Source organism: Panicum hallii, chromosome 2, assembly GCF_002211085.1.
Source record: "Panicum hallii strain FIL2 chromosome 2, PHallii_v3.1, whole genome shotgun sequence".
Lineage (NCBI taxonomy): Eukaryota > Viridiplantae > Streptophyta > Magnoliopsida > Poales > Poaceae > Panicum > Panicum hallii.
This window is the reverse complement of record NC_038043.1, coordinates 42,945,844-42,967,747: the sequence shown is the minus strand read 5'-3', so window position 1 is coordinate 42,967,747 and position 21,904 is coordinate 42,945,844. Positions and strand designations below refer to the sequence as shown.

The following is a 21,904-nucleotide window of genomic DNA, read 5'->3' as shown; positions in this document are numbered from 1 at the left end:
AACCATTTTTTTTAGGGTCAGGGGAGCATCCCCACCTGAATTTCATTTCAAGAGCCTTTTGAAAGCCAAAAGTCTTACAACATGGATCTTCAGCAACATAGGGAAAATAGATATATGGGAATACAATAGGAAAAGAGATACACAACTCGCTAACTAACCAAAGGAAATTCATATCACAAGCCGAAAAACGACCACCGATTGTCGATTAGCACCACCACCGAGCAACATACTTACTAGCTACGCTGTGGCCATTGTAGCTACGCCGCTCCACTACCGCCTTCCATATGAGGGACCACCCAGTGGAATGAGGACTAAGAGTGGTGAAGATCACACAAACCACAATTTACAGGACACAACGACCTCCTTTGAATTTGATGGCGACACCTACAGCACATCCAAGCTCCACATACAGCCATCTAGTGCCATCCAAGGTGAGGAACCCATGAAAGAGAATGACGGAAGCGGTGGAAACACCACCCGACAAATAATTTACTGGCACCACCAAGGAGAACGCCAACGAAGCAGAGGTGCTAGAGGAGGACACTTGCCGAACTATGATGGCAGCCAACAGCCAGTGCTAGTCTCACCGATGAGGAGTTAGGAGAAGGTAAAGCATGTGTACCAGCAGCAGGCGGCAGACCTCCAAAGACAGTGCCTACAAGTAGGATGCTACATTGACGATGCCACCACCGTTTGCTCAGAAGAGCAGGATTTTCACCCAGAGATCTTGCAGGAGGAGCATGACAACACCTTTAAAAAGGTAAGCGGCGCAAACGGTGTTGTCGTTGTCAACCTGGAGAGGCGGGCGTAGCTTTCACCAAGCTCTCTTGCCCTGCATGCTGCAAGCAGCTATGCCATCACACCAGCACCTGCCCAGCGCCGCTGGGCAGCGCTGGGCAGGAGGGGGCTGACTCTGCGAGAGTGGTGGCTAGAGTGGGGGGCTACCGCTCCATGGCGAGCACCCTGACTGACAGCCAGCGCGGCTCAAGGAAGCAAGACTGGGCGCCATGCGTGCGCAGGGACGCTGTCCATGGCCAGACCCGTGCTAGACGTCGTCGGTCCCGGAAGCCCCTCGTCATTGTCGGTCCCCGTGCAGGTCCAGAAGGACCGGATCCGCCCTTCAAAAGCCCGATCCGCGCTCCACCGGGGAAGACCATGGCCGCCGGCGAGCCCAAGGAGCAGGATGTGGATGCAGAAGAGAGGAAACTGCAAGAGGGGGAAGGGGCAGATCCGGTCGGGCGCGGTGTGGATCTGCCTTGCACCAACGCATAATGCCAGCCGCCGGCACTGTAGCTCTCCGGGCACCAAGCTTGTCTTCGGGTTGAGGGAGGAAAAAGACCATGAGAAAACGGCTCGTGGGCGGAGGCCCTGCCGCCGCCGTTCTTGAGCCTGGGCGTACGTCTGCATGGAGAGCTCTCCGACCGGTGGCGTGGTGGAGCGAGGGAGGGGGACGGCCTGTGGGCGGCGACGGTCCGCCTAGGTCGCCCTTTAGGCAACGCGGGCGCCGAGACGTGGTTTATTGGCTCGAAATGTTATAGTCTGAATGACCAGTTCGAACCATCATTAATTATTTAGGATAAGGGTTTAGACATGGTAGAAAACTACCCTTATCAATATTCATTGTATGAGGATCATCTTTTTTATTTAATTGCTATTATCCTCTATTAATCTTAAGATAATTTTATTGGACAGTTATGACTTTTATATTGTGTTTTACAAAGAAAAACTCATAATTAATTGATCATTCTGAAATACATAAACTGATCAAAAGTTTAAAAAATAGCCCGCGGATTGTTCTAAAAATAAATAATGTTACACGGATGGATCTCCTCTACGGTACTGTTGAAGGATTACTTTCACATCACACACCCATCAAACTATCCTCCTGTAATCGGTAATCCTGTGGAAACCCCGTCACTGTCACGGCTAGTAAGAACATCCCACTGCATCGCGACGGCTCGGCACTTCGGCAGCGGAGCGAGCCCGGGCCGGGCGCACCCGACCGGTTGACCCCGCCACCCGACCTCGCCAAACACATCGGCGCATCGTGCTCGGGCACGCATCACCAACCACCCCTTGCGCCCGTCCTCTCCCCCTCACCGGCCCTTCCACCGATTCGCTCGCTCGCCGCCCGCCCGCCCGTGCGCGCGCGAGATCCAGACCAGACGCCGCCGCCGCGCGCCGACGGGATCTCTGTCCAACCGACGGGACGAACCGGTAGGACGGCGCCGAAGAGGACGAGGAGGAAGCGGGGGCCATGGAGGCGTCTTCCTGGGACGCCCTTCGCAAGCAGGTGACCCGCCCCTCGAATCCCACGCGCGCGTTCTTTCCCGTTGCAGTCGCACGGATCCTTTCGGTCCTGCTCTTGCGGCCGCGTAGCCCCGCGGGTCCCTCTCTCCACCTGGAGAAATTTGGGATTCTGTCATTACCTGGGATCTGGCTCCTGTCAATTCCGTGATAGGGTGGGGACTGGGATCCATGGGCGCAGAAGTGAGGAGGGACGAGTTAGAGGAGGGTACTCTGTTAGTCGTTGAATCCTTAGGCTATTCGTGCACGGAGCGAATGCTGAGCCCAGAAAAGTTGAATTGGATTTAATATTTTTGTTTCGACAGTCCTCTAGTCTAGCTGTTCACTTGTAACGCCGTTTAGCGTTTTTTTGTTGGCCTAAGTGAAGCGGTAATCTGTAGCAATGTGCCACTGATTGCATACTATACTGTCTAGATTTTGTGTCATGCAGTGCTTAATGAACCAGTTAATGACTTGCTCTATCCTCATGACGGGAACATGCTATTTACTGGTAATATGATTGTAGAGGATCTTGATCAATCTACCTGCAGTGGCACTGGCCTGTTTTTTCCAGTTCTATGTCTTTGATTTCTAGTTTAAAAGTGTTGCGGTAGCCCACGATGCTGTACTGTATTAGTTCAATTATTTATTCCTTTATAGTTTTATGATGTAGGCTAATCCAGTTTTCTGTCATGTCTGGTTATTGATGTGTAAGGTTTACTGTGGTTTAAATGTTGTATATCTCTCCTTGCAGGCGAGGAGGTTGGAAGCTCAATTAGATGACCAAATGATCGCATACCGTAAATTGGTTTCTATGAAATCGGATGGTTCAGAGAACGATATCGAGTCAGATATAGAAAGATCATTGAAGCAATTACAGCAAGTAAATTCGCAAATGCAAACTTGGGTATCATCAGGAGGTTCTGAAGTTCTTTCTCATACTCTGACTCGTCATATGGAGATTTTGCAAGACCTTACTCAGGTTCTGGTTGCCTCATAGACTACCTACTTTCATTCATCATAATTATTTTCAGTGTATGGTTTAAGAAAGCACCAAACATGACACGACTGGACTTCCACTGACACAATGATTTGGTTCTTCTGATATAGGAATTCTATCGGCTTCGATCAAGCCTCAGAGTGAAACAACAACATGCTTCTCTCCTTGACTTGAGAGATTTTGATAGAGCGAAGTTTGATGTTGAAGAGGCATCAGACTCAGCTGATCAAGCTCTTCTCAGGGAACAAGCTGCAATTAGCAGGAGTACTGGGCAGGTATGAATACCCTCCTGTTCAGGCATCCTTCAATTGTTTCTCCTATGTCTTCTTGGGAGAACAATATGGAAAACCAAACTTTTGGACTAGAACCTGCATTTTTCTTCCTATTGGGAGATGATTTCATGGCATAGGATCAAATAAAGGAATTCACTACATAAAGTTGAAGAATCATGCACTACCACTTCTTGGAAAGTGGTAGAAATGGAGCCTTTTACACTTGTGATGAACAATTTATGTGTTTTGAATGAACTTGTTTGACATATCAATATCTTTGACGAGTAATTCTTCAACCTGACTATGATATTTAAACAGCACTTGGTTGTTGCCTAGTTTCTAGTATCTTTCTGTATAATATAAGAGCTTTGTTTTTCGAATTAGTTTTTTCATCCAACTTCCCTCATGTGTGATAGTTTGTACTTCGGTGGAAACAAGTAGAAAACTTCAGAATCACTCTGTATTATTGTTGAGAGGGAAACACCTACGAGTTCTTGACTAGTTTCTGGACATACCTAAAAACTTTAACAAAATGGTGAACATAACATAACGACTTATGGTTGCCAATTGGACCCTTAAAGGCTGATTGATTGCATTGTTCAGTATAAGTTTCTAGTTTAGTGAGTTCTCAGGTCAGGATGTAGGAGATTGACCCACTTGTGTGCTCAGGTCAGGACATAGGAGATTAATGATTTTTACCATGAACTAAAAAACTAACAAGCATGGAATAGATTAATTCATGACACGTGGCTATGGAACAATTTTGATGGAGTTCAAGCACAAGTAAAATTCATGTTATATAGCTATATTGATGGCCGCTCCTGCTTACTGGTTCGCAAATCCTATTTTCAGCATGTTGGCATTCTCTGTTCTTCTTGTCAACACTTGAAAGGGCAATTCTTTTGTGAGAAGCTGACAACTAAATGCCACTTGTACATACCATTAACGTTTCCTGTCTAAAATTATACATCCAACAGAAAATCAAGCATGCTTAACTGTTGAGGATATAGTTGGGGTGGAATATGATTGAAATATGTCCCTTTTAAATATTCTTCTCTGTTCTGTTCGAAGCTGAAACTGCCATGAAAAATGTTGTGATGTGGAAGCTTCAAAGGATAGTTGGAGTTACATACCACGTGTTGTGGGTAGTAGGAGCTAAGACCCCGTCAAAATCTTGTAGTGTCTGAACATGAATGGCCTATCTACAAAATCCAAAGATTCTGCACACTTGGCTTACAGCCTGCTATTAATGTATGTAATGATGTTGTCCTGGGTTCCTAGCCAGGTTGTTTAGGTGGCCTCAGTAGCACTCCTCATGTCCTGGGTTCGACTCCCGGTGGGAGCGAATTTCAGGCTGGGGTTAAAAAAATCTTCTCGCCTGCCTATACGCCAAAGCACATGGAAGTGGATCGGCCCGGTATTGACCCGCTCTCACACGGGGAATCGGTTAGGGCTACGGTCCCCTATGTAAGGGTGGGGCAGGGGTTCGGGGATTTTCTCGGTCTGCGTGAGCAGACCATCTTCTTACTTTAATGCTCAGGGGGCGGTTTGCTCCTCGCAGGCTGAGTTTTTTGTTTGTTATGTAGTGATGTTGTTTATCAAGTTGTAAGTATCCTCATAGTTGGACTAGTAGGAGTTCTGTCTGTTGAGATAAATATGATACCCTAGGAGTTTCTGCAGTTCTTCTTGCAAATATTTGCTAATTAGCTGACCGAAGACGCTTCTTGTTGCACTACCCATTGTTGGGGCTCAAACTTATGTGTGACAGTGTGAGTTGCTTCATTGACTCGGTACCCTGCGTATTGCAGTGGGACTTGCAATTCCCATGAACAAATGTGCATGATGGAATAGGCTACAATGAATAGAAGTTGTAGTTTATATGGGACCTGAAAATTGTATGGTTAAGATGCAAAAAGTGAAGTAATCAAGTAGCTATAAAAATTGTGAGTGATGTGGAAAACCTAGCAGCTATAAAAAAGTTGCTGGTATTGGGAATCAATTGTCTACTGACCCGGAAGATTTTGTTTGTCTTCACATTTATTGAGGCTACTCTCCAGTGTGCGACCGAACGGCTTTATTGTTATTGTCACATTTATTGACCTTACTAATCTCCTCTGTACTTATTAATCACCCACTTACCTCTTACCACCTCAAATTGTTAACTAATAAAATTATTACTCTGTTATTCAAGTGAGAAGTAAACCTGAAACCACAAGTTATATACTTATCCAGGAACAGTCAAAAGGCACACATTGGCCTCAAACAATTGTGTCAGTTCATTTAAAGTATCTCATTTGAGCTTAGAAATCACTTGCTAGATAGCAAACCCGCCAGTTTAATTGCTTCAGGGAAAGCCTTCTATTCAACTTTTGTCTAGAAGGATATACTTGTTTTTTCAACTTCAGAATGGTGAATACTATCGTTTGTATGCCTGAAAAGTTATATTTTATGATATCAGATGGATAACGTGATATCACAAGCTCAAGCGACGCTAGGCTCTCTCATGACTCAACGGTCAACATTTGGCAGCATCACTTCAAAGATAAGCAACGTCAGCAGCCGGCTTCCGACGGTATGTGTCACATATCCTATGACCAAAACAGCTCAATCCGTGTTGTGTACATCTCACAAATTTCCACTCAACCCGACAGATTAACCACGTCCTCTCGTCCATCAGAAGGAAGAAATCCATGGACACCATCATTCTTTCGCTCGTCGCCTCCGTCTGCGCCTTCCTCATCTTCATCTACTGGTTGTCTAAGTAGTTTTGCCAGAGCAAAAGGTATTACAGTGTTGTACGTTTGGGATCACACTACCGGTACAGATAATCTTGATTGGTGTTTGTACAATATTGGTTGATTCAATGCTATTACGATTCGGGCGTGCTGTAGCCACCGTGTCTCCTGCTATGCAACTGCAAACCCTAGTCTGAACAGAAATGTGCCTCGTTTACTTCAAAGGTTTGGTCGAATGCAAGAGCTCGGAATAGCTGGCGTCGCTTGGCTAGTCCCATGTTGCACAGATCTGGGATTAAAGGTGGATCTTGACCTGTGGCTGCTGGCCGCTACCCTGCTGCTTTTAGTTCGACGGTGCTATTGGCTTATTGCACAAAAAGGCATGAAATGGGTTTTATAGTGAGCAAACTATTTTCAGATTGGATCTTCGAACCAAAAACGGGAACACCTCATGTAAGTCATGTCCCATTCTGGCCTGCAGGGTTTTGTCCAAGCCAAGGTCAGGTCAGCCTGGTTCCCATCAGACGACAACCTACACGGTGTCGCTGTATGCTGCAAACAGGGACGCCCAGGACTGTCTCGTGTCTACACCCTTCCGAAACTATACCTTCCTTTCCCCAAGGGCGATGATGGTTGACGAGAGATCTCACTCAGCTCAGAACCAAGCTAGGCGACGCCACCACGCCGGGAACGTGGAGGCGTTCGTTCGCAAGAGGCCAAAGCGGTTTTTAGCAAAACAGGCGACTAGGCTCGTCGGCGGCCGCCGGCAGGCCCGGCGCCACCCCCCCCATGCGGCGTCCCCGGTGCCATCCCATCCGGCCGTGCGCTTTGGGGGGCACACGGGTTCCAGGCTTCCAGCTCGCGCCCACGGGAAAGGACACCGCGCGCGGGTTTGGGCTGAGCTGACGGCCGCTTCCACTCCCTGCCGGCCCGGCCGGCGGCCGCAGATCCCGGCGCCAGCGCCGGCGTGGCCGCGCCAGGTCGTACCGGGCCTCGAACTTTCGATGACGGCATCTCGCGCGAATACCCCAACATGTTACATGCGCTTGTGCGTGATGGTGGCTGGCCCGCCGCTGATTGTTTACTAGCAACGCTGGCCGGAGCGGTCGACCATGTGGCCCAACAGTCCCGAATCCGTTCAGCTGTCCCGACCCTGCCGCGGCGGATCGCCGGCGCTGTTGCTCGACCTCAAAAAAACGTGGCGGTGTGGGCACTTCGAACATACGCGTGCTTCCAGCTACAGCCGCAGACGCTCGCTTGGCTTGGCTTGGGTTCCTTCTCCTTCCACCCACGAGGCCCGCCAGAACTGCATGCAAAGGGAGCTGAATTTGGAGAGCGGTTGCTCCCGTGACAGCCACACGATGCTCGGTTCCTTCCTTCCAGGATGGAGTCGATGGACACTACTAATACTAGCAGCCTGACCCCGTGATCCGGGTCAACCATTGCGTGCTGATCGTCCAGGACGACGAGATGCCTGTGGGGCTGCCGTGCTCGATGCGTCACACGGATGGAGATGGGTGCTGCGCTGATCCGGAAACGGGGATAACCGGTCGCAGCCGGCCGGGGCTCCCGGTCAAAGGGCGGCGCGCCGGTCAGAATTTTCTCAGTAGAGTAGTTTGCACCGGTCCATGGTGTTTCCCTCCCTTGCAAGGCGCCGGGGCTCTCGACGTCGTCCAGCTGGGTTCCAAGCTCCTTGCAAATTGCGATTTGTGGCCACTCTGAGGTGTTTCCGGACGCCAGGTTTCTCTACTTGTTATACGGCCGTGCACGTCTGAATCTGGGCTGCCGCTAGTTAGAAAAGCCCTAGTTTTGTCAGCTTCAGCTACTTAAAAGGGGGGGAAGGTCTGAATCCGAGCAGCTTCTGCATTTGTATATCTGGTAGCCCATTGACAGTGCAGCATCACTTTGTGTTCTTTAACAGGAGAGAAACAAAACTGTACTTCAATACCATCAACCTCTTCCTACGGAGGAACAGCGATTCATCAAACCCTTCTCAAAGGCCTTCCGAGCAAGCTCTGATCAACTAGAGAATGTTCTACGTCAACTCACTGTCGTTGGGTCTTTGTAACAAAACCGAAAGCGCAGCACTTGGTGCACTTTTCACGAAAAAGGAAGTGGGGAGCCGTCAGCGCAGTTCCCTCGATTTAAATTGACACCAGGACCCCAAAGCCCCAACCTCCAACTACGAGGGCATTTCAAAGTACCATCAGCCAATTCGCCAATGCTGACGCCCCGTGACAGCCGACCGAGAATCGCATCCATAGCACTCTCTTCCGGCTGCAGGTAGCACTCATGGCACTATGGGGGAGCCGCCACCGAATTGTCATTGTTTAAGCAGGCCTTAACCACCAGCCGGAGACACTTAAGCAAGAGAATAACTGACAACCACAATCCCAGCGAGGCAGCACTCCAGCAGCAAGCATGTGGACGTCGCGATCCGAACAGCCCGGCTCTTGTCACCTATCAGCCCATGATTGGGGATTAAGCTCGCGACTGCCAATAATAGCCGAGCAATCCAATCTTTTCCAGCAAGTGGCACGGGAGACATGGAAAACAAAGCGCGGCAGCTGGCTATTCTTCTCACCCAGGAGATCTAGTCATCCAACCACTAAGGCTAACCACTTATTTTAACTCTAAGTTAAGATGCTATTCGAAGTCCACAATGCGCTACCTAATGCAGAGAACGAGCCAATGATCTGCAGGATTCGAAGAGAGCGAACCGATGATCACGCACACAGTATTGTTTCTCACTTTCTCTAGATGTTCATTTCTATGGAGATTTGTAAAAAATGGTTTGGTCAGTGGAGCAAGCACTCAAAACTGCACAAGAACAATGCCCGGTGAACAATTGCAACTTACAACAATGGGAAGAAGAAATCCTCACTGAATCGAGGACCAATCATCAATCGAAACAATGCCGGCGAGCCGCTTCCGCCGCCGCCGCTAGCCCACCACACTAGTTCTTCCAGGCGTAGACGAGGAGGGAGAAGCCGTCGCCGCGCTGCAGCTCGGCGTCCTCGGGGCTGCCCCAGTCCATGACCGTGGAGCCACTCGCCCACGACGCGGAGGAGGACGCCACTGACGCCGACGAAGAGGAGCTCGCCTTTGCCAGCCTGCGGGCCTGCCCCCTCTTCCTCCGCTTCTCGCCATTGCTGCTGCTCTCGCTCCAGTCCCCTCTCCCCCACCTGCCAACGTAGCCCGCCCAGCCGCCTCTCCCGGCCTTGTCTGGCAGCTCCTTCTCGCTGGCGTCGGCCGAGTCGCGCTCCTCGCCGCTGCCGCCGTCCGCGAGCTCGAAGCGGAAGACGAAGACGGCGTGCGCGGGCGGGGCAGCGGCCGCGGCGAGCGCTGCTGCTGCTGCGGCGGCGTCGGGGGGCGAGGCGTCGCGCGCGGGGAAGAGCCAGTTGTGGAGGTCCCAGGAGACGAGGACGCGGTCGCCGCCGCCGAGGTCCACCTTCTCGGATCCGCGGAACTTCCAGCGCAGGCGACGGACGTGGAGCACGCGCTCGCCGTCCACGGAGACCGACATGCCGACCTCGGCCCTGTCCCGCTGCTCCCTGGGCTGCCCCTGGCCCTGGACGCGCGAGACGAGATCCACCGAGATCTCCCGCTCCTTGCCGCGCACGAGGACGCAGGTCCGGTGGCCGCGGCCGGCGCCCGCGTCGCGCATGGACACGTGCTCGCGCCTCGAGACGAGGACGGCCCCCGGCCCCGGCGGGCGGCGCGCCCTGGTCTTCCTGTACGCCTCCTCCGCCATGTCCCCCGCCACGACCGCCATCTCGCCGTCCACGACGACGGCGACGAAGTAGCCCGACGAGGGCTCGGGGGAGCCCGAGGGCGGGAACCGCGCGCGCGACAGGTCCCAGGCCAGGTCCACCCGGCGGTCCCGCACGCGGAAGCGCTTGGACCCGCGCCGCCGCCACAGCAGCCACGGGCGCACGCGCACGGCCACGGTCGCCTCCTCCCCGTCGTCGTCGTCCCCGTACTCCACCCCGTCGTCGCACCCGTAGCCGGAGGACGGCGAGGCGCCGGCGGAGACGCGGAGCACGGCGCGGAGGCTGAGCCCGAGCGCGGCGCGCGACCAGGACAGCGCGGCCAGGCCGAGGCGCGTCTCGTAGACGGACGTGGCGAGGCTGGTCCCCGCCCCCGAGGAGGCGGACCCGGACCCCGACGGCGCCGCGGCCGCCGCGCCGCGGAAGCAGGCCGGTATCGCGTCGGGCATCGCGTCGCTTGGCTTGGCTGGCCCTTTGGAGGGGAACGGAAATGGGTGAGCGAATCGCAGCGAGAACCACGAGATTTTGGGCTTTTTTTTTTCCCTCTCCCCGGGGCGCGGCCGGCTGGGTTCGCCTCGCCCCCTCGAGCAGCAGGTTGGACTTTGGACCGGGCGCGGCGAGTACATATAACTCCGCCGCGGTGGGGCGGTGTCGCGTTGGACTGGACCCAGCTGGGGTGCGAGCGCGACACCTGCGGCGCGGCGCGCGAGTGCGATGCCGCCACCACCACCACCACCACCACCACCGGCGCAGAGCTTGCTGGCTGGCTGGCTGTCGCGTGGGTTCTGAGCTCGTCTCTCCTCGTTGCTAACTAATTTTGATTTTTTTTTGACAAGGGCGCGACCGAATAAGGCCGTGTTCATATTACCGGGGGCGATGGCAACGGAGTTGTTTGTTTAATTTACTCGGGCTGGTTGCGACGGGCGAGTTATTCAATCAGGTGCTGGGCCGAGTCTTAGATGGGAGCTTACAAACAAACAAACAAAAAAATTGGTTACAGAGCTCAATCTTAAACTTAGAAAAAAAACGCAAGTCGCTTATCCGTGGGTTTGACGTGCAAAGATGGCTCCTTTCTAGATACGAGCCGATATTTCAAGAACGAGGATGATATCAAGTTAGCAGCTTGACTTGAGAACTTGAAACTAAATAGGTAGGATTGGAGGAAGATAGCTATCAGATAGCGTCATGCCATTAGGAAAACCGTTTGGTATTTTCCAATAAAAATGCAGAGATGGCCATCCTTTTTCTCTGTAACATTGGCTAGGCCAGCTACACGGTGAAAGAGCTACACAGCCCTGTGCCACGGCGCATAGTATATACCTCACTATGAGATGGAACAGGACGGCAAAGCTTGACTCGAGAACTTAATGAAACTAAACAAGTAGAATTGGAGCAAGATAGCTACCAAATAGCGTCATGCCATTTGGGAAACCGTTTGGTATTTTTCAATAGAGATTCAGAGATGGTCATTTTTTTTTTAACATTGGCTAGGCCACCTAGATGGTGAAAAGAGCTACGGCCATGCGCCACGGCACATTGTATAACTGTGAGAATGGAACAAGATGACAAGCATAGACTTACCCTGTATGATTGCAGCACCTATGGTGGCGTCGATGCTGGGAGCTGCAGCGCAAAAGTTCTACACCAAACTCGTGGCGAGAAAATCTCAAAGAAATCAAACCATTGGTAGCCGCATAGCTTTTTTTTAATGGCGTGCCAAAGCTTTTTAATCAATTTAATAGGGGCCTGCCATCCCGCAGGTGCGGCATGACGAGAGGTATGACCGTAGAATGTAGAGTACGTGTGTGTCTGTCCTATGCAGTTATGCCTGCTCCAGGTCGAGAAAACGAACATCTGAACATCTATAGAGGCAGAATTCATGCGCTTTGAATGTTTTGCCGTTTTGGGCTAGGAGCGTCTCGAGTCTGACCAAGCCATTTCAAGTTAGGTCAACTCCACTACCGTCACCTAACTCCATCTACTAACCCCCTGAACATGACGGAGGCGTGTGCGTGCTTGTGCTGCCGGGCAACGACGAGTTGCAAGCTCCGTTTCACGGGCCATAGGAGAGCACACGCGTACATTGTTCCATATGCGGCAGTTTCTTTTTATAACACATGCATCCTCGTGGCACACTGATTTTCTCGAAGTCGAAGGCACGCCACGTACGACTTCGCTGCGACCTCGCGAGCCAAATCGCAAAGCCGAGAACTTTGCGCACCAACTCTCTGCACTCGGCCGGCGGCGTGCATCATTTGAAAGGGCGCTCCTTTTTACTGGTTGCCAGGCTCCATGCCTTCGCCGCCCCCCCCCCCCCCAAAAAAACAAAAAAGGAGGAGAAAAAAACTGATCATGAGGGCGAGACCGACCTCATCATGCGACACGGTACACACGGTCAGCCGGCCGGACCCTCGATATGATCCGTCTGTGCTGGATGCGCTCGTGGAGTCGGATTGCACGCGTGTCGGTCGCGACATGCATGCACGGAACATGGTCGATCGAGCCAAAAAGATGCGCCAACTGGAAGTCTCAAAAGGTAGGAAAAGGGACACGAAGCGCTGCGAGAAAGAAGCGACCATGGGGAGGTGCAGCGAAACGAGCCGCGCGCATCGACGCCGCCGCCCGCCCCGCTAGTAGAGAGCGGAGCGCGTGAGAGCTCAACGTGCGCCCGTGCTTAATTCAGCGCTGATTCTTCGTTGCCCGTGGACCGGGCCCGATCGTCGTCGGACCGCCACCGCGCCAGGTAAGACCGGGGAACGGAGCACGGAGCGAGACGGACCGAGAGGAAGAAGCGCCGAACGGTCGTCAACCCTCCCGCCCCGCCCACCACCGCGGACAGGAGATCTCGCGGTGGTTTTCTTGGGACCCGGCGCCTCCGAGTGTCCCGCGATCCGTGTGCCGCCGGTGGCGCGCCGTGCGCGTGGACGGAACCAGGTGTGGCCCGCGCCCCGGGCCGGCTATCGGCTTGGCTGCAGGAGGGGGCGACGACCATCGCCAGTTCCCCTCACCACCCGTCGATTTGACCACCGCTCGCGTGCCGGCCGTGGTTTCCTCGGAGGAACGGCGGCATCGCGGACCCTCCCTGTGCCTGCAACTGCATGCCGTGGTCCGGATGCCGCGGGCGTCTTGTGGTCGAATGTTGGACCGAGCCGGAGCGCCAGCCGGGGGCCCGCCGGGAGATGGGATGACTTAGACCGTGTCAGCTCTCTCCTGTGTTCACCAGCTCGGCTCCGTCCACCTGCTTTCAATTCAAGATGGAGACGGCCGACGACGACGAGTACGTGTTTAAGAAGCCCGTCTCGTCGGCCCCACTGTTCCATCATCTGAAGCTGCTGGAATGAATGCCGTGCCATGCCCTCAGTCACCGGGAACGTGGGGAACGTGGTACAGTGCCACGTTACCGTACCGGGAACGCGGGAAGATGGGTATATTTTTGTTACAGTAGTGTTAAAATTACGCTTGAGCAACGTACCACGTTCCACGTTTTTTATCCATCGATCCGGAAATTTTTATAACTGTGACCATGCCATGCCATTCTGCTATCGCAACGCACGGCCGTTCTCGACACGCCCAGGCCAGCACGGACGGACGGCAGACGAGTGGTCGCCAAGTACAGCGCGCCAGCCTGTGCCCGGCCGGCGCGGCCGCGCTGTGCCGCGACAGGAGCCCCACGGTGCCATACCACCGCCGGGCACTCCCACTCCCCCATGGTCGCGGACAGCGACCCGCGCGAACCGACGGGCCTGGAAGTGGCGCGGATCGATGGCCCCGCGGCTCGGGTGCCGGTGCGCGACCAGCCGGCAGGGGCGTAATCGCAAACGCCAGGGCAGGCCGCTCGCCGGTGCCTGGCCCCAGACGGTGGCGCCCGAGCCGGCAGCCGTCGTGCGCGCGAGGATGCGCATCTGCCACCACGGCCCGGGGCTCTGACAGAGAACTGGTCGATGGGATGGTGTATTCGCGACATTGACCGAAACGAGATGGCGGAGATCTGCAGAAGCACGGATGCATCCGGTTCAGGTTGAAACCTGGGTGTTTGGCCTGAGCTGCTGTTGATACGATCGAGCTCTGAAGAAGCGCTGCACCGATCGCGACCAAATCACCCGCCGGATTCAGATCCTGTTACCAAGCATTTGGTTTGAGTTTGACCGGATGCAGCACTACTGATTGACAAAGTCGACGAGACATATATGCATCGAGCTGTGACATCCTTTTTGCTCCTTGTTCGGAAGAACCTGTGTCTGTGTGATGGGTCCGTGACAGCATTCGAGTTTCTGGGTGTTTAAGTTAGTGTAAATGGATTTGTAAATGATAGTCTTGTTAATGATTAATGAACAGTGATTATATATATATATATATATATATGGGCTCAAAGGAACCGACGCGCCGATTCGGAAGGGACACGCCCCTTCCGAACAGGCCTCTCTTAACGGACGCATCCTGTCCTGCTAATAACGGGATTAACTGACTAAACAACATGTTAATATGTTAATCGTGTGCTTAACGCTAATTGACCATACACACTAATTATTTCTAACACTGGGAAGATTACTATAGCTCGTACTGCTAAGCTCGAGGTTCAGAAACAAGTAAGTGGCTGAATGGGTACCCAGAATTGCGAGGATAATTGTTGGGTAGCAGATGGTGCACGATCATCACCTCATCTTCACGCTGAAAACATATCTGACCATGTCAAAGCACAAACGACGACTGATGCACGCATTGAAGCTGCAAATGAATAAAATAAAACGCCAGGGAAATAAAATCAGCGAGTTGACGCGGAAGCGGAACCACACAACAATCTGCCATGACACATGATTACGCTATCACCACACTGCTCGACTGAACAGCCGTACTACGCACATGCTTGACAATTTATATCACGTTAATCAGCTGTTTATCCTGTTTAGATTATCATTTATCCTATCCAAAATGTTGTATAGCTAGGGTAAACGACTAAACGATGGAAGTTTAACTGTTTAGGGTTTAAACCGAACACAAACTATTGTATACAAGGGCTTTTTCTATACGCCGTATAAACGATGTGTTCTCTCTTGCCCTTCATCCCACCACCTCCTCTCTTTACATTTTTTTAAAATAAAACAGGGAGAAGAGTTGCCAATTTTAATAAAAAGAAGAATAAATCTAGACCGTGCAAACAACAAAAAATAACACCGGCCAGTTGGATTGGGATATTAACTCGTGCCGTACCACGGCAACTTAACTCAAACACTCAACAGCCACTCTCAACATAAAAAAAAATACCGATCGATTGGATTGGAACATCAACGCGACCACACCACTTCACTCGACAACACCACTCCACTCGACAGCGGCAGCAAGATCAAGACTAAACACCGGCCCCACCAGCAATCACACTCTTAAAAAGCTGCCTTCGCGTCAACAGGGACCCAGAAAAAAAATAGACCGCACCGTCCTCTCTTTACATCTTGATGCTCAATTGCTTGACGTCCCATCTTGTCCTTCCACTCTTGTCTCCGTCTCTCTGAGACTCCGAGAACTCCTCGATACCACATTCCATAGCCTTAATTAGTTTCATAAAAATGCTGACGCTCCTGCCTCTGGGCGTGTTTACTTTTGAGTCCACAAAAATCTTACAAAAATGTGTCTGTAAAAATTGGCAGTCCTTCAATAGAATCTAAGAGTTTGAGACCAAGTATACTTAAATGACAATAAGTCTTAAACCATATATCCGATTTGCAAATTGATTGTACCAAAATATTCGTAGCAGTTAGATCTAGAAAACCACATATCATTTGAATTTATTTTAATAAACAATAAATTATTAGCATATGGCCCCGCACATCATATGTAGAGTTTTGGCTAGTTTTAGTATGGCCACGATCTAAACTTGTTTTCACCCTTTTCTGCTGGGAAAAGTTCGGTTTACACTCTTGAACTGTCAAGAAAGTCTGATTTTCAACCCTCAACTGCAAAATCAAATAACATAGGTCATCCAACTAATACAACCGTGCAAATTAAAAATATATAATTTTAAACTAAAAATTTATTGTTTAAAAATAAATTAAAAATTTATTTATTTTGTGAAAATTAAAAATATACAATTTTAAACTAAAAATTTATAAGTAATTCATTTTAAATAAAAAATATAATGGGTATAATTTTTTTTCTAAAAATATAACCTATCTATTAACACTCTACTTGTCAGTTGTTTGGATCCAATTTTTTATGTTCGTAATATTTGGTTACTTGTTTATTATTTTTAATAAATAAATTTTAAATAGAGCAATAATAGATATGTTACATTGAGCTATGGACCACCTGTCATCCCTGCTGATGCGACCTCAACACCACCATCTTCTTGTGCGTCTCCCTAAAGCCCCATTTGGCACCGCTACGGCTATGGCTTCTTCGAAAACAAGCTCCAACTTCGACTCGTCTGGTGGAGCGGTTTTTTTGGTGAAGCTAAAGCATTTTAAAAAATATTTGGTAAACGGCTTCTCCTAATTGTTTAAAATGCACAGAAAAGATGAAATATCCATAATACCCTTAATTTAATTTTTACTTTTTTATCTTTCCTTCTTTTTTATCTTCCTATTTTTATTGCCCTTCTCTCCAACCTTATCCGCTCACGTCTACCACCTCCATCTTCGCACCCGTCGCCCGCCCCATCGGAGAAAATTGTATATTTAGGACTCCAAACATCACGCTTCGCAGTCTTGCCATTACTAACATTGACTTTGTAAAATTGAGATTCCAAACATGTGCAACTTGATTCTACTGCTATTAGGTGTATTTTCTCTCTTTTTTAATTTTCTTTTCATGTATTTGGCATGTGAATTGGCCATTTTACCCTTCACTTACATGGATGTTAACGGGAGTGGTGTGCCTTCTTGCTGCCTTGCCACCGCTGCCCTGTGCAGGCAGGCAGGCTGGCTGGCCGCCGCCACTCTGGGCAAGCAGGCAGGCTGGCAGGCCGCCGCTGCCTGGACACTACTCGGCAGAGCAATTGTGCATTAGAGCCCCTAAAATCTCAATCTTTGCGGTGAAGCACCCTACAGCTGCGTCCCCTCACCTCGACAAGGAAGCTGGACGGCGCATCGTTGCGGCCAGGCAGAGCGCGGGCGCATCGGCAGCATCCGTAACGAAGCGCGCGCCGACTCCGAGCGGCCAGTTGCCGGGGCCCACCACGGAGAGCGTCCCGGATGGGGCCAGCTCCACGACCGTCCGCGCTACCTCCGCCGCCGACAGCCGTGCCCGCGATGCCGCAGACACCAGCGCCACTGCGGCCGCCGCGGCTGCCACCACCCTAACCCCGCGCCTCGCGGTTCTGGAGGGGGCGGCACGCAGGGACGCCGGCTTCTTGGAGAGGACGGTCGCCGGGGTTGGGAGCGTCGAGGAGAGGAGGGATGACGAAGACGACGACATGGCGTAAGATTGGAGGTTGAGATTTGGTGGGGGATTTTTGACGGCTGCTGCCCAAGCGGCTGTGTTGACCTGCCAGCGTGCCTGCACAGGCGGCGATGGCGGCTTGCAGCCTGCTTGCCTGCAAAGGGCGGCTGCGCCAAGGCAGCAAGAAGGCATGCGACGCTTAACATAAGTGAGGGTAAAATGGTCAATTCATATGCCAAATAAAATTAGAAAAGAGAAAATACACAAATCAAGTTGCACATGTTTAGAGTTCCAATTTTGCGATGTTGACGTTGGTAATGGCACACTGCTAGTGAAACAACATAGTAAAGAGATCATAGTGGTAGTTTGGATGAATCCAAAATGTTGCTAAATGCTAAACTTATCATCTGTTCTAACTTATATTTATGTGGATTTTGGTGTTGATCCATGTAATAAGGTGTTGACTACTAGTACTTCTTTGTAAAGAAATCATGGTTGGCATTGCAAGGTAGGAAGCAGTTATGTAGCTATGACACTGTGCTTTCTCTGGAATGGGGATTTTTTTCCAGCACTTTTAATCTCCATTCTCTTTTCAATTTTCATTATTTATTAAGTTTGAGATGCATGCCATGATATTTGTAAGCTGATGTAGTAATTTACGGATCACCTTTCATGGTTTGTTTTACACAAACAAGTATGATTATCCGACTATTAAGCTTTATTTTATTAATAGGATGGTATGGGTTTGATTATATGGTTCACTATCTTTTGCTTTTCTCCAGTGTCACTTCCCCTTTGTAAACCCCCTCCTATTGTCTATTTGTCTTGCATCATGGTATGCTTTTTTTTTTGTTTTGAATTTCAGATTTCAAACGCAATGGATTGGCAAAAGCACAGGATACTGATGGTGTCCGACTTTTTCTTCCCAAACTTTGGTGGTGTTGAAAGCCACATCTACTATCTGTCGCAATGCCTGCTTAAGCTTGGCCATAAGGTCCTAATTTTCCTCATGAACTGTTTTACTTGGATCAAATAATAGGAACTATATAAACAGTCAATTAAAAGCTATCTTTTTCTTGAAAAATATAAGACAGTTTTGTTTGGTTTCCTAGGTTGTTGTCATGACACATGCGTATGGAAACCGATCTGGAGTACGTTATGTCACAAATGGTTTAAAGGTTTATTATGTACCATGGAGACCATTCCTGATGCAGAATACACTACCTACATTATTCTTGACATTTCCAGTTGTAAGAACCATTATTATACGTGAGAGGATTTCTGTCGTGCACGGACATCAGGCTTTTTCTACATTGTGCCATGAAGCATTGATGCATGCCAGGACGATGGGGTACAAAGTTGTCTTCACAGATCACTCACTTTATGGTTTTGCTGATGCTGGAAGCATTCACATGAATAAGGTGCTGCAGTTTACTCTTGCAGATATTGATCAAGCAATATGTGTTTCTCGTACAAGCAAAGAGAATACTGTACTGAGGTCTGGGATATCTCCGGAGAAAGTTTTTATGGTTCCTAATGCCGTTGATACTGCAATGTTTACTCCCTCCCCTGAGCGCCTAAGCTGTGATGAAATATATTGTAGTGATCAGTAAGTTAGTGTACCGAAAAGGTGCAGATCTTCTTGTGGAAGTAATTCCAGAAGTATGTCGTCTATTTCCAAAGGTGAGTCGTAGCTACATCACTCTGAATCAAAATACTATAGGTTAGTGCATGCATATATACTAGGGGAGAAGCCTTTGTTATGGAGGATATAAATACAGACTGTCTTAATATTAAAAATTTGTCAATTTTTGCACCATTAAAACCAAGTGTATGTCGTCATTGGACTTTAATGTCCAGCTGTCCTCGTCTAGTCTTCTTGCATCATTACTTTCTTGATGTATGCAATGTGTTGGATCTGATCAGGTGCCTGTATTTTGTAAATAAACAACTCCATGGACTCAGGTTCGCTTTATCATTGGAGGTGATGGTCCAAAACGTGTGCGACTTGAAGAGATGAGGGAGAAGTTTTGCCCTTCAGGATAGAGTTGAAATGTTAGGAGCTGTGCCTCATGCTCAAGTACGGTCAGTTCTGATCTCTGGTCATATATTTTTAAACAGGTAAATTTTCTAAATTTTCATCATTTCCTATTAATATATGGTTTCTACCTTTTATAGTGCGTTTGTCCCTCATTTTCTCATTGTATACAGGTCTTGAACCATTTTGAATATCGGATATCTTTTCTGCACTTGCAGTAGAATTTTGACATTCTTATATCAGATTAATGAAGTGCTTTATGATCATGTGGGCTGTCAACATATATTTGACAAATGATTTAGTGTCTGGGAAGTGTTTTTAGGAGTTTGGAATTTACATTAGATGGATCATGGGTAAACAGAAGTAGAGCTATTTTCCTCATCTTTTATATTCTAACCTCTTTGAGAGAAAACTAGATTGTTCATGTGCCACAGATGAAAGAAGTGCGACCTGTATGTGGATAAACCACAGTAATAGTGAAACATAAACTTTTTTTTTTTACTTTCAGTTCACTTACGGAGGCATTTTGCATCGCCATTTTAGAAGCAGCTAGCTGTGGACTGCTGACTGTAAGCACTAGAGTTGGAGGTGTCCCAGAGGTATGTGCTTTATGATACTCCCTCCAATTTTAAATACATGACATTTAGGACTGTTGACAGTAAGGTTCTCATTTATAGAGAATGACTTTAGTCAGATGATTTCAGAGTTTCCTGCAAACCATTCTTTCTTTTTCAGGTTCTTCCAGATGACATGATAGTACTTGCAGAACCAGCTCCAGAAGATATGGTAAGAGCTGTTACGAAAGCTATTGACATGCTGCCTGGAATAAATCCTCAAGTTATGCATCTTCAGGTGAAGTTTAACTCTCAGATCTCTACACATTGTATAAATTCATCATTGTACCATGTCACTTGTGAGCATTTTACAGGAGCTTTTAAAATCAGAGATCAATTTGCAAGTTTTCTGATATTCATTCAATTGTCTCTAATGTGGATTAGATGAAAAAAAAACTTTATAGTTGGGATGATGTGGCCAAAAGAACAGAGATTGTTTATGATCGTGCAGTGCGATCCTTGACAACAAATTTGCTAGACCGCCTTCCCCAGTGAGTAAACATAAACTGTCAAAAACTCACCTTGTTTACAACAGCAAAATTATTTTGTATCATTTTCTGCTGTTCCAATTCTAAATCCTGCCAGATAATTTTTGGGTTTAGGCCTAGGCAATGTCACCACATATTTGCACTGACACCAAAATTGATATATAACTCATTCATGCACCTCTGTAATGGTATTAGATATCTCACTTGTGGAGTTTGGGCGGGAAAATTGTTTTGCCTGGTTATATTAATCAATTACCTACTATGGTGCCTTCTAAGAATTCTTACAGGTAATTGTGTACCCACGCTATTTTTTCTTTTTGAGATTTGAAGGAATCCTTATATGAGTTTCCCTCCACAGCCTGCTGAAGGTATTGAAGAAGTCCCAGATATAGGGCCACTACATGCTCATTTAGATTCAAGAGATGATTTATGAAGTTTGGAGAAAGTGAGTTAAGAAGCAAGATGTGATCCTACTCAGAAATTTCTTTCAATGTTTCTAAAAGAGAGGACACCATTCCTCATTTGTTTTTGTTTTTTTTTCATGCTGGTTAGAGCCTCGGAAGCAGACATATCTGAATATATAGTTGGGTTGGCTAGTTAACTCTATCAGCCATGCATGAGCACGAATCGGAACTGTGTCTAAAGTTCAATTGCAACATATCAACCCAGCTGTGCATTGGTGCCAATGTTGAAATGAGCAACATCATTTAGGAGCGCAAGTTCTCATTTACAAGCAAGCCCTACCATCAATTGCGGCTGGGAGTTTATGCTAAACTAGCTATTGGCAGATATGATCATTGCTTTGTAATTGCCTAAGCTATCTTGGGCGCTGAAGTTACGGCTGATCTCTTCAGAAAAAGGGTATTGCACTGCTATTAACCTATATGTAGAATCTTGTTCCGTCACCTCAGAAAAGACAGGAAAATTCGGTCGTGTAAACATGCTACTCGAGAAATATTTAACTACATTCAATCTATTTGCCGTTGCTATATTGACATGTTCCTCTGGTGATCTGGTCAGTACGAGTTGGACGTAAGATAATAAGAAAATTGCCCAATTTTCATACCTTTTATGTGAGCACACATTACTTCTTTGGGGGTGATGAGCGGCAACACAAAGTTAGTCGCTTACAAGTAGCCAAGTAGGAAGTAGGAACTGAATGAAGGGATTTACCTATCCATCTCATGTAAATGAAGAGCGATCGGCGATCTATGGTACTGACAATATCTTTTTCCTTTGAAAAATGGAAATAAAAAGAAGTGTGGCTTTTGGAGGTTGAACTCAAAGCTTCGACGAGCTCAATTGTTGAGGCCTCGTTTTGCGCGCACAC

The 21,904-nt window shown here is 48.8% G+C and overlaps 3 protein-coding genes and 1 long non-coding RNA gene across 4 annotated transcripts; 2 read left to right on the top strand and 2 right to left on the bottom strand.

Moving 5' to 3' along the window:
- Nucleotides 1–1,962: 1,962 nt before the first annotated feature.
- Nucleotides 1,963–6,448, top strand: LOC112879323 (Golgi SNAP receptor complex member 1-1-like). The gene is made up of 5 exons (XM_025943549.1): nucleotides 1,963–2,293; nucleotides 3,041–3,268; nucleotides 3,397–3,561; nucleotides 6,017–6,130; nucleotides 6,210–6,448. The coding sequence occupies exons 1-5, from the start codon at nucleotides 2,258–2,260 to the stop codon at nucleotides 6,321–6,323; spliced, it is 657 nt and encodes a 218-aa protein (XP_025799334.1). The 5' UTR covers nucleotides 1,963–2,257; the 3' UTR covers nucleotides 6,324–6,448.
- A 2,585-nt stretch (nucleotides 6,449–9,033) lies between these two features.
- On the bottom strand, nucleotides 9,034–10,645 carry LOC112879602. The gene has a single exon (XM_025943941.1). It carries the CDS (start codon nucleotides 10,510–10,512, stop codon nucleotides 9,250–9,252), a length of 1,263 nt encoding a protein of 420 aa, XP_025799726.1. The 5' UTR covers nucleotides 10,513–10,645; the 3' UTR covers nucleotides 9,034–9,249.
- Nucleotides 10,646–15,312: 4,667 nt separating this feature from the next.
- Nucleotides 15,313–17,034, bottom strand: LOC112879675. Its single transcript, XR_003226133.1, has 2 exons — nucleotides 16,907–17,034; nucleotides 15,313–16,011 (listed from the first exon to the last, which is right to left on the bottom strand). It is a non-coding gene; the product is annotated as an uncharacterized LOC112879675 (long non-coding RNA).
- Nucleotides 16,959–21,563, top strand: LOC112879674 (phosphatidylinositol N-acetylglucosaminyltransferase subunit A-like). The gene is given in 12 exon segments (XM_025944036.1): nucleotides 16,959–17,642; nucleotides 18,300–18,428; nucleotides 18,547–19,028; nucleotides 19,030–19,117; nucleotides 19,400–19,462; nucleotides 19,464–19,555; nucleotides 19,981–20,071; nucleotides 20,208–20,324; nucleotides 20,471–20,577; nucleotides 20,770–20,861; nucleotides 20,933–21,019; nucleotides 21,127–21,563. Coding segments are annotated over 10 exon segments (1,257 nt in total). The 5' UTR covers nucleotides 16,959–17,642; nucleotides 18,300–18,311; the 3' UTR covers nucleotides 20,941–21,019; nucleotides 21,127–21,563.
- Nucleotides 21,564–21,904: the final 341 nt, after the last annotated feature.